The following is an 18347-nucleotide window of genomic DNA, read 5'->3' as shown; positions in this document are numbered from 1 at the left end:
TAAGTCAGAGTGTCATTTTTGTGGCCCTCTTGGAAATGTAGTTTGCCACATTTAATCAAAACCCAATAAATGAGACTACAGTATATGACTTTAGAGTAATCTGACTTAGCAGACATGGAGTTCTATGGGTGCCAGATCAATTCTGACTCTGACCAGCGCCGACTTTAAAATAGATGGAAAATAAAGATTTTCGTATCCTGCCAAACAGTGCTTCTCCAAACAATTACACTAAATATGTGAACCATAACAAATGACAATGAACGCCGTTTGGCACAAGGAACAGTGGGATTTGGCAAGGATAAAATAGCTCACACAGAAGTACGCTAAACTGCTCCTCCACAGACATTTGAGGGATCCAAACCAGCGAGCTCTTTTTTTTCCCCCCAACTGTGTAACTGGTGTCTTTCTATGTCAGCAACTTGTTCTCCAAAGTTAAGCGGCTCAAAGAGGAAAAAAGAGCACGCACATACTTAACGACGACGAGGCAAAGAAAAGCATGTGTATTGTGAGACAAACATTAACTTTCACAATGAACGCCTTGATCACATAAACTTCTTCTGTTTTCTTGTCACGGCAGTAATAGTGTTTTATTGCAAAATGACAGCTTCTTTAATTAGAAGTGGTAAAACGCTATCCAACTTCATTAGTCTGCATGTACATTTTTCGTGATTCATTTTTTTACAGTTGCGAAAAGAATTGGTTGGATCTAATAAAGATAAATACATACACGCCCAACCTGCTCTGGCGCAGCTCCAACGACCCGGGCCGGCGAAAACCCGACAACCCGGCCAAAAGGCCAATCTCCGCACATTCACCTTAGTCTTAACCCCTTGTACTGACTCCATTTTGAAAGCAGGAAAAAGGTTTCGAAACACAAGTTGACAATTTATTCAGGTCGACAGCGATCAAACGGCAAGGCAAAACAGCAACAGAACAAGGCCAGGAGGCAGACTGCTTCCAGGGTCACCATATCACAAGTCAACAAAAGATTCCAGAGAAAAATGATAACGATTAATTAAACACAGTCTTTTTTAAAGCTCTGGCGGGGCGGGCTGTGGGCAGGAAACAGGGTGTGTTTAAGCCTTCTTCTGTTGTATATTTGGCCAGTCAAGTTCGTGTGTCACAGTTGCTCGGTCATGGTTAATGAGGCAACTGAGGTGGGAGGTTCGGCGCGCCTCACCGTCTGAAAGGCGCTAAGCTATCCAACTTAGTTCTTTTTGTTATCGGGGGTTGTGGTAGTACAGGACATCCAGTCATTTGTTCTGGACTGTCCTGAAGAGCTGATTGCAGGATGTGATGTTGCAGACGTGGGCTTGTAGATTCTTGCCTATTACTTGGTAGTCAGCGTCAATCTTGCTCCGCCAGCTCCATGCGCGTTGGGTTTCCGTGGTCAGAAGGCGTCATGTATCTCTCATGCCCTATGTCAAATATATTCTGCTTGTTTTCCTTAAACTATGATATAAATGCTATTTATTTTATATTGGGTACGTTAGAGTAATACAAACAGTCAAACAGTAAATACCAGAAAAGATACTATTCCTTCAAGATGTAAAGGCACTCGACAGATCAGGCATTCGAGTTCCCCTGCTCCACCTGTGAGCGGGTACGCGGCTCGAGGATCTGACTCTACGTCCACGAGAAATGGCATCGGCGACACTCTCGCTGACCCCTGCCCTCCGTTGGAGCAAGCGTCATCATCAAGCACGATGGACAACTAAGAGATAATGCTGTACTATTCATATATACAGTAGTACATGCGTGATCCACGACTTCCTTGTCAGAAGCTCTCGTGTCCTCTATTATTCTGTCTTTTCACTAAGCTCCAGTCTAAACAAACGCTTCCTGACACAAATCTGGCTCTTGGAAAGACTTCTCACGGATGAAATTGTTTGGACGGATGACGCTCTCCACACAATAAACAACGCAGCTGCATCTGGCGACGATTTGCCGACTGATAGAACCGCATTGCCAAGGTAAAAAAGGATGGGGAACAAGAAGCTTGCGAGCATTCCATTACAGGCAAAGGGAAATATACGTGGCTTCGGATTAGGGACGTATGTATGTCAATCACACAATATCACTCCCCATCCATATGGAAGGAAAAGACCTTTCCTTCGCGATAATGCTCTGATGAAGACTTAGAACTTTGATTGCATTTATTCGTAGAGTCGACAGGCAGGATGTTGTCAGTGACAGTGACAGCTTTTTGAAGTGGGAAGTCATTAGTTAATGGAGGGGCCAGCAAGAGAAGGATCCTGACCTCCAAGAATCCGCCTCTCTTCATGCGCTCGCGGCGGCGGCGGAAAAGATTCCAATCAAAGAGGAGCGGACGCGGAGGCGGGCCGGGGGTCCCGCTGCACGCTGTCAAACTCAGTCCGACTGAGCCGCGCGTACGCCGCCATCCACTTTACAGAGCGTTATCACTTCAGTGAACACGTCCATCATGTTAATGCATTCGCCTAATTACCACTATGTTTTGGTCCCGCTTTCGTTTGAAGACTGAAAAGCTATTTTGAGTAGAAATTGTCAGGAAAATGCTACTAGCTTTTCAGGGTGGAAGTGTTCATTCACAATATTGTGTTTTATTTTGAAAGGTTAACAAGTTATGATGTGGTTGATCAGTATGAAATTATATACAAATACAAAAGTGATGCTTTTTCTGCCCTAGATCAATGGACCCCAACCTTTTTCGCACCACGGACTGGTGTAATGTTATTTTCACGGACCGGCAATGTGTGGCAAAAAATGACAGTAAATATAAACTACCACGTCGAGGCTAAAAACGAATATTAAGTGCAGGGAAAATGTCATTCTCCATACACTGAATCCAATTTTTTTTTAACAGCGGCCTCTCCTTAAACTTGTCTGCAAATATCCATGGTCGCAAGCATATTGAGTTCTTCTCCAATTGTGAAAGGTTTCTTAGCTTTAGCAATGTGGTTCACCATGAGGTATGATCTTACTTTATAAACTTAATTACAGTTAGAAATTACTTCTGCCAAAAAGTATGTGAGTTAGTAACTCAGTTACCCGAATGTAAGAGTAATTAGTTACTTAGTAAAGTAACCCATGTTACTGTTCATGTTTTTTTTTTTTTTTTTGCCCATTCAAAAAAAAAAAAAAAAACAAACAAACAAATAAAAAAAACATAGGTCACACTATATGAAGTTCAAGGGTTTGGGGGACAATTTGCCCTAGCCCAATTCTTTACACTAAACTTAACTAGACACAGGAGAATTGTTGATATTGCGATAACTAGATCGTAACCTTTGCTGTGTGTGGAAGTCATTTAATGTTGTGAATCAACCGTTAAAGTTGTTAAAATTTCATCTGTTATTGCATTAGTTCCATTCTGTCTACTTTCTATATGTGAAAGTTTTAAAACGGTTTCATCACTTAATGATAGATTCAAATCAAGATTTTGCCCATTTAGTAGTATTTTAGATCAAAAGTTACTTAGGTTTGCTCGGAAGGTCCTCTACAACAGAGTCTTCCTGAGAAGTCTACTGCTTTAAGATGGCGACTGTTTACTAACGCCCCCGAGTCTGTCATTTCACATCTAGTTCTATATGCATGTAATATCTACCGTAGCATCATGTGGGCGTAGACTGTAGGCTGTCGGCTACAATCAGGTATTATTGGAGCCACCTAGCCTAGCATCGCGTTTGCAACGGCGTCAAAACTCTCTTCCCTCCTTCCCACTCCTGCTCTTCTCTCTCCGTGTCCCTCAGACTTTTCTCGCGTCATTCAACCAACGTGGTAACGCATAGTAACACACTCCTTTACATCCTCTGTAAGGGTCACAACGTTGCAAAGATGAGGAAAGTGATTAGATTACTCACTACAGAAGACAATATCGCCGTTAGTAACGCCGTTATGCTCTCACGCCGTTATTAACAACACTGGGTATGATGCTCTCAGTGCATTTGCTTTTGTTGCCTCGTTTTCGAGCTTTTAGCCACATATTATGCAGAGTGGACTTGGTTGTAGGCTCCTCTTCTGGCTCAGCAGGTGGCCTTTTTCTCATATAAAAGCTGTCCAAAGACGTCGCCGCCCACACCACATGGCCATCAGCAGCTAAAGTTACTGTTTACATTGACTGGAAGTGGGCTGCTATAGGTGTGCAAACACCCTAGTAATTGCGGCCAACCACTAGATGGCGACCTATACGAATCTTTACTCGGTTAGTGTATAGCAGGGGTCAGGAACCTTTCTGACTGAGAGAGCCAAAACACCCAACATATTTAAAAATGGGATTCTAAGAGCCATACAGAGTCTGTGTGTCTAAATACAGTGTATCACAAAAGTGAGTACACCCCACGCATTTCTGCAGATATTTAAGTATATCTTTTCATGGGACAACACTGACAAAATGACACTGACACAATGAAAAGTAGTCTGTGTGCAGCTTATATAATAGAGTTGATATATTTTCCCCTCAAAACAACTCAAAATATAGCCATTAATATTTAAATCCCTCGCAATAAAAGTGAGTACACCCCTTAGAAACTACGTACATCCCTAAATGTTCAAATTGAGTACTGCTTGTCATTTTCCCTACAAAATGTCATGTGACTCGTTACAGGAATGCTGTCAGCTTTGTTGCAGAGATTGAAGAGTTGGGGGGGGGGGGGGGGGGGGGGGCGTTAGCCTTTTAGTGCCGCCTTCTACATCACATTGGTGTCCATGGCTGTCACCCCAGGAGAAAGCCCCTTCTGAAGACGGTACACAAGAAAGCCCGCCTGTCTCATCAGACCATAGGACATGGTTCCAGTAATCCATGTGCTCTGTTGACAAAGCAAACTGTTTGCGGGCTCTCTTGTGTACCGACTTCAGAAGACACACCTGAAACACACCCTTCTTCTGCCCACAGCCCGCCCCGCGAGAGCCTTCAAAAGACTGAATGTTTAACTAATCGTGGTCATTTTACTCGGGAGCCTTTTGTTGACGTGTGATAGGGTGACCTTGCCTCCCTGCCTGAGTATTTTCTGTTTGCCTTGCTGTTTGATCGCTGTCGACCTGAATAAATTGTCAACTTGTGCTTTGAAGCCTTTTTCAAGCTTTCAAAATGGAGTCAGTACAAGGGGTTAAGACTAAGGTGAACGGGCGGAGTTTGGCCTTTTGGCCGGGATGTCGGTGTCCCGCCGGCCCGGGTCGTAGGAGCTGCGCCAGCACGGTAAAAAAATCAGATTTGTGCATTAAGACCACTGGTCTGAACCTAGCCTTATATTCACAACTATAGGCAAAATAAATCCAAGAGATTATTTGGGCAATTTTTGAGTTAACAATCTAAGACAGGAAGATAGGTGTTGATTAATTTGCTCAATAATTCCTGAATTAATCAGGCAAGCTTTAATGTAAACATAACCTACCTGAGAAGTCAATAGTATTTTGGAAATACACCATGACGGGAAGAGAAACCAACAACTATCACGAGGCATCTTTCTCATGGTACATAATAAGTCGTTCCTTGTGGCTCATTACTGTACGGTGCCTTGACCTTATCCCTACACGAGCCACTCTCTCTTCAAGCAAATGGCAACGTCCAATTAGTTTAAGAATAGAATGTATTCCAGCGAACCTAAAAACAGGTCTACTATCCAATAACCTTTTGAGTCCACAGCCTGTGACTTTGCGTTCACCTCAATAAAGCTCTCTGTGATTGAATCAAGTGGCTGAGGTCAATAGGACATATGTTCATTTCCCAGGGTCCTCTAGGGTCCCCACAGGCAGAAAAAATGTGCTGAGTGTCTCCTGTGACATTTATAGGCTAGGAACTGAGTTATATGTCTTTTTCCCCCCTTGACTCATTCAATTCCATTTTCAAAAAAGGTTCCTTCAGTGTGTCGCATTTGGAGCCCGCGGTGACGCTTTCGGCACCGTCGTGTCACTAGCTCGACCGCGTCGCCTCAATTTTCAGCAAACAACTTTCACTCTCTGCGCCTTGAAGGAAAAACAACATTTCGCCTTCACTCGTCCGCTTCTGTCACTTCTTTCTCACTCTTGTCGTTTTACATCTGTCAGACTCGTCGCCGTCTTTTGTCAGCCGTCAATTCCAGCTGTCAGAAGACTATATTTCAAAAAGGAAAATGTCTATGTATTCGCTCAGGTTGGGGTTCTGGTAGTCTTTTATGTTCAAATGTACATTTTTAAGTTTAGAGTACTTGTGACAACATTTAAAAACTCGATTCGACTACAGTGTATCATTAAAGTGAGTACACACACAAAATGTCATGTGACTCTTTACACCAGTGCTGTCAGCATTGCTGCAGAGATTGAAGAGGTGGGGGGTCAGCCTGTTAATGCCGCACTCTACATCAAATTGGTTGCATGGCTGTCACCCCAGGAGGAAGCCTCTTCTGAAGACGGTACACAAGAAAGCACACCAGTCTCATCAGACTATAGGACATGGTTCCAGTAATCCATGTGCTTCGTTGACATGTCTTCAGCAAACTGTTTGCAGGTTTTCAATTAATTAGGTTCATATTCATGAGAAATGTGGCTCTTTGCCCCCGTTCACCCAATCTGTTTGGTCTTGTTAATGTCCCGTCCCCAGAAAAAAAGTGTACATGCAGGTTATGCTGTTATATCGTCCCTCCCAATGTTGAGACCAAACCTGTGCCCTTGTCTTTTTATCTAATTATTTTCCCCAATTGCTAAATAAATGGTATGGTCCTGACAAATACTGTAACTGTCTTGTGCTAAATGGAATATGAAATATTAAAAATGCATTTATTCTTACGACAGGGCAAAATTACTATTGTATAATGGTCAAAACTGCCGACTTCTTCCTCTCCCGAACTTATGCCACCGTAGTTAGTCCGGCTTTTGTTATTTTCGTGCCCCAGCTTCAGAGACAGAGCAAAGAGCGTAAAAGCTAGCTGACATGCTAACCCGAACCGAGCAGCTTTTCCAAGTTTTATTCTCACCCTTCGAAAAATGAAAAATCACACAAAACTACCCCGACCTGGTCTATTGGCGGCCACACGAAGAGGACCGAGGGGTTGGAAGTGACCATGGTGTGTGACAAGCTGCCGGTCGTCGGCCGAGCGGCATTCTCGGTGGACAAGGAGCATTGTCACCCACAAAATGCAAGCCACCTCATTCTTAAAACGCGTGCCATGATCCCAGTATTTGACATAATACAAAACACATAGTTTACTCACTTCCTCGTCGGTCCAATGGTCCCACAGTTGTCTTTTTTGGGCCATTCTCCGCAAAAAAAAAAAAAAAAAAAAAAAAAAAAGCTCACACGCCTCTCCCTGGTGCAGCAACAAAAGCCTGCAGCACATTGGGCTGGCGTGATGCGAAAAATAAGTGAATTAATCAGCAAAATCAGCCGCATCTGCAGTCAATCTCCATGCTATAAAGCAATGGCTGTATTGTGAGATGGTGACCCAGGTGATGTTACATTCGCATTCTTCCTCAATTCAGGAAGTCACTCATTTTCATGGAGCGGGATTAAAAAATTTGAATAAATAAATCGATCACTTCCACACACATCAAAGCGGTCCATTTGATTCAGGAGCATAAAATATCGCGTGAAATATGAACTAAACCTGCTTTTTGCTGCCATAGGCTACGTTCATACTACAGGTCTTAATGCACGAATCCGATTTTTTGTCATATCTGTTTTTTTGGCGTGCCCGTTCAGACTGCCTTTGTCCATTGAGACCATTCAAGTACTACGCATGCGCACTAATTCGCAGTCCGACAAGCGCTGAGCAAGACGACCCGCATGTGCAGACGCATCAAAACAAATGACAACACATGCTGGCTGTCATCCTTCATTCCAGGGATATCATATTTTGCTTTTTAAAAAGAGGACACAAATAACAGACATAAATAATCCCAGTTTAGGCTTATATTCAAAGTATATGGATCGATAGCACGCACTGTCCGTGCATGTCACACACACATACGCGCAGTTTGCCCCGACTCTCGGCCGTGTAAACAATGTTGAAATATTGCTTATATGGAGCAGACAGAAAACCGATCATTCTCAGGCTTATCCTCAACCCATTTTAATTTTTTTTATGACTCTTCCGACTCTTCCTAAAGAGCCATGTTCAAGGCAAGCTAGGCGCTAATAACGCACAGCTGCACCGCTACCGTGGCGTCGCTCTCGCTTTTTGATGACGTAATTGCTGCGTGAATTCCGATTTGAGAGACTGGACAGTACAGACCGCGCGACAGTCTGGAAAAATGTGGCCCAGATCGGATTTGAACCACATACAAAAGTGACCCAGATCGGATTTGAAATGGTGCAGTTCTATGCGACTTGTCACGTTCAGACCGTCAAGTTAATGCCTCACTCGAGTCGGAAAAACACGAAAAAATCGGATTCGTGCATTAAGACCTGTAGTATGAACATAGCCATAGACACTTTAAAGTGCACTGTATTGTGTACAAAATTCCACTGAAACCAAAAATGGGAATGTTTGGCACTCATTCAATTGAAATGAGGTCTTCAAAAACATCTAAATTACACAGCCGTAGCTAAACGACAGATGACTAGTCAAGTGGTCGATAGACAAAGGAAGCAGTGAGGTTAATCCCCCCTTTCATTCGCAATCTCCCCTTAAAACTTCTTAACTCAGCAGAATTTGCTAAAGGCATTTTGTGTTCTCCTGGCCCAGGCTGACGGTGACCCGTGAATCCAGGCAACCTCTACGGGATAAAACAAGGAGACATAAGTCATCCAGGCAGCTTCAACAAGTCCTCCTTGTGTTCTCGTTAAACCTTAGAAGCTAGCGGTAAATTTAGTCAACTCCATAAATAATGAACTCTCACCCTCGGGGGCTTTGCTTCTCTGGTTTGGAGTGCTGATCTAGCATGATCCCGATACCGTTTGACCCCCTCTTTCATTATCATTCAAAAGGAGGAAAGAAAGGGATACTAGCTCTTCTGAAATATTTGCCCTGGAGATGACGTGTGATTAGAGTTGCGTGAGCTGACACAGCCGACAAGAACAGGAGGATAGAAGGAGGTGCTTTCAAGTGTGTGAGTGTTAAAGTCATCACCGAATCTTGTTTCATTCAGCCTTTCTGAGATGCATTTCAACCTGCTTTGCACACACATTTTGCCAGAGAAATAGAGCAAGGAAAAGCAACAAGCAAGCAAGTCAACACTGTCACCTGTTAGGAACACACACATGGATCATTGAAACCTGCAGAGCAAAGCTGACGCACAGCTGCTGCATGAGTGACAGGTGTCTTGCTCATTCACCTCCCAGTTTTTTTGCTTAACAATGTCACCTTCAGAACATGTTCCCTTGGACCAGGAACAATAAACATAGCAAGTACTACATTTGTGCATAGACTTCATAATATATTGACATGAGACGGGGTGCAGGGCCAATCCTATTTTCAAAAACTTCAAATATTTTCAAATATTTCCTCCATAATTATTGGCACCCTCTCATCTGACCAAAGCACACGGTCCCAGTTGAAGCCTGGGACCGTGTGTATTTTTGTGTGAGACCAAGATTGAGCTTTTTGGCAACAAACACTCTAAGAGGGTCTGGTGTGCCACGAAAGATGCGCATATTGAAAAGCACCTCATACCCACTGTGAAGTATGGGGGTGGGTCAGTGATGCTGTGGGGCTGTTTCGCTTCCAAAGGCCCTGGGAACCTTGTTAGGGTGAATGGCATCATGAATGCTTTGAAATACCAGGACATTTTAAATCAATCTGTTGCCCGAAAGCTGAAGATGGGTCGTCACTGGGTCTTTCAGCAAGACAATGACCCTAAACATATGGCCAAATCTACACAGAAATGGTTCACCAAACACAAAATCAAGCTCCTCCCATGGCCATCTCAGTCCCCAGACCTTGTTTTGTTGGCAAAAGGGGGTTGTACAAAGTATTAACACCAGGGGTGGTAATAATTGTGACACACATTATTTGATGTCAAATATTTTTTTCTTTATGTGGAATTTTTTCGCCACTGAATGAATGCACTTGTATTGAAGGTTGGATTTTTCTCTTTTTTCCATTCAGGTCCCATATTATTTGAATTTAAAAAAATATATATTAGAAGCTAAAAAACACATCTTTTTCAGGGGTGCCAATAATTATGGAGGGCACTGTACATGAGTCTCCATGAGCATCGGCATCAAAAAATTCAAAGTTGTTCCCTTATAAAATCCTGATTCATTAGCTTAAACTTGTGTTTCGAAGCCTTTTTCCAGCTTTCAGAATCAGGAGTTAAGATTAAGGTGAGCGCGCGGAGTTTGGCCTTTTGGCCAGGTTGTCGGAGTTTCGCCAGCCCACGTCGTTGGAGTTGGACCAGCGCGGGTCCGGCGGTTTGGCTGGTGTGATTCCAGCAATCTGGCTAAAAGGTCAGATTCCTTCATTAAGCCATACTTTTTACTTTTTAGTACTTTTTAGTAAATTTGTGAAAAAGTAACGCTACTCTTACTCCACTACTGTGGGTTACACTAGTCATTACATCTTCCCTCTTATTCTAAATATTACATTTTTAATTTTTTGGGCGATGCCACTACTTTCACCAATGAGACATTGCAACAATAATCACATGACTCCACTATACCAATCAGACTCAAGCTTGCCATGCTACGATCACACCGGCATGTTCAATCACGCGGCGTCTTTAAAGCACCATAAAACATGAAGTATTTGACATGGAGCGCTGCCGTCAACATGACTCGAAAGCATGGATTTTAACCTATCTCCCAGTTTTTATCTGGCACCAATTGACCATGGAAAAACAGAGGTATGATCCTTTTAATTTGGCACTAATGGATAATATAGGAAAATAGGAACTATGAATGAGCTATTCACTATTCAACTATTCAAACTAGGAACTATTTTCTCCACTAGAGGGCACTCATGTTCTTTGGACGAATGATGATCTCTTGCCGGAATTTAAAGATTTTTTCCCCCCTTTGTTTTATGTGACTATGTAATAGTTTATTGTACAGTATAATAGTAACAGTTCATATAGATAACTTTGTGCTGAGGGGAAAAAATGGTTTAAATCAAACATTGTAAGCAGTTACTCACAATGTTCCTCATTTCTTGAGTACACGTTTCACCAAATACTTTTTGACTTGTACTTGAGTACTACTTACTTCAGTATTAATATTTTGAAGTAACGCTACTCTTATTTGAGTAAAGTTCTCTACCCACCTCTGTTCAAAATTAACAATTAAGTAATTAACAAATTAACAAAACTGGTTTCAATTCTTTTTGTTAATAGATTGTTTTATATATGCAACTCTGCTAATGGAATGTGTTGGGGAAGAAAAAAAGAAGACATTATTACTTACTGGCAACCTCTAGCGATGCGTTGTGACTGACCGCCTGGCCCAGGTAGTTGCGGGCCACGCACACGTAGCTGCCGTCGTCCGGCTTGCTCCGTCGTCCGTGGACGATGCGCAGGAAGAAGAGAGAGCCGGTCGGCAAGAGCATGCGGTGCGAGCGAGGATGGTCCCGGTCCGTTTCCACGCGCTCGCCGTCCTTGTACCATTCTACCGTAGGTGGCGGACGTCCCTCGGCCTTACAGTTGAGGGTTGCCGGTTCCCCCTTGGACACAATCAGGTCAGAGGGGTGCTCCACAATGCGGGGAGGGGAGTCTTCCTGTCGAAGACGAGAGCCTGGAGGAAAGAAATGAGTTCCACGGTAATCACTTCTCATAAGTCACAAAAAAAAAAAAAAAAAGTGATGAATGGGGTATTGAAACGAACCTTGCATAATATTAGCATGTGGTAATTAAGCGGCTGCTCTGAACAAATTAGACACGGCATATTGTTATTATTATAAGAATCCTCTCATTTGGCACAATCATTTGCACACAATTCGTGATCTTCGTCAGTTGTTTTCTATTGTTTTCATCTGATGGAGGTGTTCATACTTTTCAAATAAAAAGTCAATATTCATTCATTTTCCATGCCACTTTTCCTCATGAGGGTCGCAGATGAACTGGAGCCTACCCCAGTTAACTACGCGCAGTAGGCAGGGTAAACCCTGAATTGGTAGCCAGCCAATCGCAGGGCACAATGAGATATATAACCATTCGCGCACACACTCATACTTACGGACAATTTAGAGCAGGGGTGGGCAAACTATTCCACAAAGGGCCGCAGTGGGTGCGGGTTTTTGTTGCAAGCCATTAAGACGACACATTTTCACCAATCAGCTGTTTTAGAAGTGCAATCAGTTGATTGCAGTCAGGTGCTTCTCATTTCTGCTGAAACCTCATTGGTTATACTATCTGTGCTGGGTCAGTTGGAACAAAGACCAGGACCCACTGCGGCCCTCGAGGACCGGTTTGCCCACCCCTGATTTAGAGTGTTCAATCAGCCTACCACGCATGTTTTTAGGATGTGGGAGGACATCAGAGTCCCCGGAGAAAACCCGCTCAGGCACGGGGAGGCCAGAGCCCGGGATTGAACCCTTGATCTCAGAACTGTGAGGCAGGACATGTTAACCACTGACCCACTGTGCCACTTTCAATATCGGCAATATCTTGCTGAGTTTGCAGTCATATGAAGGGGTAGTGGAATATTAGTAGCCTATGAAGAAAAAAGTGATTTTTCTTTTTACAGGTTCTTTACTTCTCTTATCGAACAGGAAATGACGACACACGAAAATACTGAGTGTACATTTAGTGGGAAAAGAAAAAAACATCTGGCCAGCCATCCAAAAACTACCTTCAAGTTCATACAGTTTATATTAGTCTATTTCCCAAGCGGTCGCCTTGCGCTAACCCTTAAGATAAAAACAGTGGAAAGCCTTTTCAGACTAACCTAGAGCCAGAGTCCTTGTCCTGTTACCAGGCATTCTCTTAGGGCCTCTGCCCCTCCCTTCTGAGTCCTGGGCCACCTCCGGCAGGAGTGCGTGTTTTTATTGACTGCAGGTTGGACAGCAAACGGGTGGTGCGGCCACAGGTGCTGGCAATGCCAATCAGCCATCCTTAAAAGCCAGTGGATGCTGCCACCTCGTCACCCGATCAACTTGTCTGTTTCCAACGCTAGTTGGATCTCGCATTCCTATGTGATATCTCTGATCACTGGCTCACAACTACCTTACTCTCGCCCCAGGTCCTGTTTTCTGCGCGCTCCTCGTCGGATTCCACGCCTGCCTCCCTTCTGAGCTTCCTCGTCTTACACCAGCTTTGCTACCCCGAGCCAAGCAAGCTACACCAGCCACTTTCTTGTGATCGCTAATAAAATATCACTCATCTCACCCCTGTGTGTCTGCTCTGGGGTCCCCTCTTGCTCACGCACCCCTAAAACGTTCTCGCTGTTATGAGAACAAAGAATGACATGTGAAATGAACAGATATATGTTTACGTGACTAAAAAGAAATATATGTCTACACCTAACACAAGAATTGAATGTAAGTACTTCCACCTGTGGAGTAGACAGAACCTAAAAGACAAACAACCCCTTTATATTCATTCATTCATTTTCCATGCCGCTTTTCCTCACGAGGGTTGCAGAGGTGCTGGAGCCTATCCCAGCTAACTATGGGCAGTAGGCAGGGTACACCCTGGATTGGTTGCCAGCCAATCGCAGGGCACAACAAAACATACAACCAGTCATGCGCACACTCATACCTACGGACAATTTAGAGTGTTCAATCATCCTATCATCCTACCATGCATATTTTTGGGTTGTGGGAGGAAACCGGCGTCCCCGGAGAAAACCCACACAGGCACGGGGAGAACATGCAAACTCCACACAGAAAGATGGAGCTCCGGATTGATTGCCTGGAACACCAGACTCACCGCTGTTCCAACGATAGAGTCTGGCGACCGTTCCGCAGATCAAATTCCCGGGGCGGAGCAAGCCACGGCAAACAGACAGGGAGTGGACCAATCAGCGACGGGTGGACGTGACGTTGGTAAAGCGACAAGAAACTCTTGCGTGAGGAAGCACATCTTCTTTTAAAAGAAATGGTTCCAGTTCTGTCAGTTGCGGGGTTTTAGCGACTCCATGTGTTTTTGGTCATTTAAAACTGAATTTACTGCGGATTGGAACATATTCTCGGCTCTACCGTTCACCATCTGTGTTGTTGTGAAGGCGACTTCCGACGCGCAAGAGTGACACTGCTCGTGAAGAACACATCACGCAAATAAACTAATCTGATTGCACGGTTACTTTCTTTTGGGCTCAAGAGGCCAATGAGGAGCTGGGTCTCAGACTGTTCTCCTGGTGTTTGAAAAATGTCTGGCCGTGCCACTGCCAGGCAACAGGGCTGAACCCTTGATCTCAGAACTGTGAGGCGGACATGCTAACCACTCAGCCACTGTGCCACTCCCCTTTATATCCACAGGCAAATTATATTCCCTAATTAACCTTACATGTGTTTTGACAGTGTTGATTGAAGCCCCAGAGAAGCCGTTAAAAGATGTAGAATCCAAGCCCAAAAATCTCAGCGCAAGAAAATCAATCATGTTGTGAGGCACATGCAAATGAGCTGCTATTAACATGGATGCTTGTTTTGCTCGTAAATTTACTCTTGACTGTCAAAGAACTGGTTACTTTTGCTCCAAGGCACACATTATTTCAAACTAGCCTAGCCTTATGCAGCAACAGTGGTTCCCCCGACAAGATATCACCTGTTCCAGTGGCTAGCCCATCCCCCAGCCAGCACTGCTCCGACAAAGGAATAAACAAGGCTACCACTGTGGTCTCCAGTCCCTAGGAACAGCATACATGCCGTTTTCCGTGTTCTTAATTGTGCCGGCCGCGGGTCTCGCGGCTCTCCGGCTACACGCCGTTATCGGCCGGCTACAAGTGGGGTCTCACAAGATCGGGCCTTATCTGTAAAGGGCCAGCAGCCAACGGCAAAAATAAGTATGCAAAAACATGCGCACAGATGCAAAACTGTGCAAATCCATATACAAGGGAGGTCATTTGTACTACCTGTGCCCCTACAGACACAGCACACTCTTTTTTGCCCCCTATTCCTTCAAGCCTGAGGCAACCCCATCGGCTCCAATGCAAGAAAAGAAGACTAACAAGAAGAGCGGTTCGGACAGTGGGGAAAGAAGAGAGGAGAGCCAAAAGCATGTTGATATATGATCAAGCATACGCATCGCATTTTATTTTCGTACGCTTGGTAAATATTGAAGTTGCGTCGAGTGAGTGAAATGAGCTGATAAAGTTGGAGGCGGGATCTTAAAAACAACAATGCCAGAGCACTGACATCACGTTAATAATATGGGACAAATCTTAATGCAATTTTCTACCGTGTTGGTGGTCTCGCTCGGCTCGCTCGTAGGATAACACGGCATGTATTTATACAGTATGACTGCCTCCGAGCCAAAGTGAAGTTATTGCATTGAGGTCACACAAGATGTCAGATCAGGATGAAGAATCCCACAAGGCAAACATGCTGTCTGATACGGATGCGCGCAATACTCCAAAATAGCCTTGTAGACTAAGTGTTTTACAGCTGTTGATTTTCAAGCCAACATGCCAGAAGAGAGCTCTAAGAATGCGTGATTCTGAAGACATCCGGCTTGACAGATCAGTGTGGCACCAAGAATATAATAAATCCCAACCTGGGGCAGTGTGGGATTACAGTATTGCCTTAACTCAAGTACCAACACCACCCTGGAGGATCTTAAATCACACTGTAACTAAATCTAGCCACTTTTCTTTTGTCTTGTTAAGGACATACACTACACGTTTACCTCATTTAAAGCTTTTTTTTTTAATGGAATGCAATAGTGCTACAATGATTAGTCGATTAACTCAAGTCATTCGATTAGAAAAAAATGAATAAATTTTGCTGCTTCAAGGATTCGTTTAAAGTGCATGTGACACGAAAAAGCATGTTTATTTCATAATACACGCGGTATTTTATGCTCCTGAATGATATGGACCGCTTGGATGGGTGTGGAAGCGATCGCTATATTTATTTAGTTTTTTGAATCCCGCGCCATGAAAATGAGTGACCTCGGTCTTGCATTGAGGAGGAGGGCGCTGTGACGTGTACGGTAGAAGACGTCCTCTTCACTATACAGCGTACTGTTGTGCATGAGGACGAAGGATTCAGCTGATTTTGCGGATTAATACGTTTATTTTTCGCATCAAACGGCTGCAGAAAAATCATTCTGTATGAGGGAGAGGCGTATGCGCCTTTTTGGAGTTTCAAAAGGTTCCCATTCACCGTGGATATTTACTGTGGGACCATTGGACTTACGAGGAAGTGAGTAAACATCTTGTTTTGTATTATGTCAAATACGAATACAGCTATTACAAAGTAAACACTACAAACTTTCTTTAAATAATGGACTACTTACGTTTGATCATTGATAGGCATGTAAAAAGCTGTCCTCATGCACATTAGCAGCACGTTAGCTGCACAACAACTGCAGCCACCCTCCTCCGGGGAACGAACTGTAAATTGCTCTCCGCCGGGCGATTTGCCGATCCGCGAAGACAATCGACAACCCAGTCGTCATGTCAATAAATCCAGGCTAATTATGTGGGATTTTCCGCTTCGAAGACTTTGAAACATCACTCGGTTCGGGTTAGCATGTCGGCTAGCTGTCACGCCTTTTGGTTTGTTTACATTCTTCGAAGCCGGGGAAGGGAAATGACATATGTGAAGCGGTATGCTTAGTTAAAGTCTTTATGGGCAATTGCTGTGTTGCACTCCGTGAAATCTCGTGCACTCTCTCTCTAATGAGCCGGAACGCGCGCGGCTCTTTATAAGGTCTGTCACGTGACTGATGCAGCCGGTAACGCGCTCGGCCAATCAGACACACAATTACGGTGGGTGAATTATGTCCAACAAAGAGTCACCACATATGTCCGATTTAGGTGTCATAAAATATCGTTCGGGAGGTGCGACAGTAAAGGTGAAGTCGACAGTTTTGACCATTATGGAGTAATTTTGCCATGCCGTCCTGAATGAATGCATTTTTATTATTTCATATTCCATTCAGCACAAGACTGTTATTTGTCATGACCATGCCATTTATTTAGCAATTGGTAAAAATAAATGGATAAAAAGAATATCCTGTAAAAATATTGAAGTAAAGAGACAGAAACAATTACATTTTGCAGCTCTCTTCGTCGCGTTTTCCTCATTGTGAATAGTTCCCCCTCGACGGGCTTACTGGTCCTTCTCAAGCCATTTATATACCTATTGGGGAAAAATACTTTGATAAAAAAAAAAATCCTGTAAAAATATTGGAGTAGAGAGACTGAAACAATGACATTTTGCGGCTCTCTTCATCGCGTTTTCTTCGTTCTGAATAATTCCCCCTCAATGGGCTGAATAGTAAAACCGATGAGCTCAGTCTACCGCTGACGTCATCCACCTGTTGGGGACGCTAAAGCCCTATAATGGCAGGCGTGGCTAACCGGCAGATTAAAAGACTAATTTCTCGTCATCTGCGCTTTGCTAAATTGTTGTATATAGTCGAATCGTCTCAAAATATGATTCTAATTCACATAATAATGCCATTTAAGACTTTTTTTCTCCTGTCGTATGTACAGGTGGAGTGGCGTTCTAATGGTTTTGAAGGAGATAGTACCTTTTCTCATAGGCGCTGTATAACTGTTACTGGTATGAATGCTACGTTTATGCTGCAAAAATTTTCGTTTGTTTTGCTATCGTGAAGGAATAGTATCTTTTCGAATATTTACTGTTTGACCGTTTTTATTATTCTAACAATAATATATTTTCAATAGTATATTTTCTCATATTTACCGATCGACTATTTGTATTACTCTTACACACCCAATAAAAAATAAATAGCACTTATACCATAGTTTAAGGAAAACAAGCAGAATATAGGACATAAAAGATACATGACGCCTTCTTGTCACGGAAGCCCAAAGTGTGCGTCATGGAACTTACTGAGAAAGAGTGACGCTGACAAGCCCACGTCTGCACCACCAACTCTCGCAATCAGTTCTTCCGGACAGTCCAGTACAAATTGCGGGACGTCCTGTCCCAACGCAAGGAACACCGGAGAACGCCCGATATCCAACTGATAAGACTTCAAGAGCCCCTTTGACGCTGAGTTGGCATGAGCCACAACACTCGTTGCCCTGACAACAGTAACTCCCGAATCCTCCTGTCCAATCCACAAATAGACAATAATCCTAAACAACGCCCAAGCACACCCTTCTTCTGCCCACAGATCGCCACACAAGAGCCTTCAAAAAGACTGAATGTTTAACTAATCGTTGTCATTTTTCCCGGGAAACTTTTGTTGACTTGTGACCTTGGAATGAGTCTGCCTCCTCGTCTGAGTCTGTTTCGCCTTGCCGTTTGATCGCTGTCGACTTGAATATATTGTCAACTTGTGCTTCGAAGCCTTCTTCCAGCTTTCACAATGGAGTCAGAACAAAT

The 18347-nt window shown here is 43.7% G+C and overlaps 1 protein-coding gene across 7 annotated transcripts in view; it reads right to left on the bottom strand.

Moving 5' to 3' along the window:
- LOC130906265 (roundabout homolog 1-like) overlaps positions 1 to 18347 on the bottom strand; it is a 192989-nt gene that overhangs the window by 96029 nt on the left and 78613 nt on the right. For 5 of the 7 annotated variants that reach the window (XM_057820395.1, XM_057820393.1, XM_057820394.1 and 2 more), the window contains one exon: positions 11294 to 11620. In XM_057820395.1, coding sequence (XP_057676378.1) covers positions 11294 to 11620 — 327 coding nt within the window. Of the gene's footprint in view, positions 1 to 11293; positions 11621 to 11710; positions 11733 to 12061; positions 12119 to 18347 lie in introns of those variants that run through there. The other 2 variants (XM_057820398.1, XM_057820397.1) reach the window with 2 other exon arrangements.

This window comes from Corythoichthys intestinalis, chromosome 18 (assembly GCF_030265065.1).
Source record: "Corythoichthys intestinalis isolate RoL2023-P3 chromosome 18, ASM3026506v1, whole genome shotgun sequence".
In the NCBI taxonomy this organism is placed as follows: domain Eukaryota; kingdom Metazoa; phylum Chordata; class Actinopteri; order Syngnathiformes; family Syngnathidae; genus Corythoichthys; species Corythoichthys intestinalis.
The sequence above is the reverse complement of the archived record's forward strand: the minus strand, read 5'-3'. Positions and strand labels throughout refer to the sequence as shown.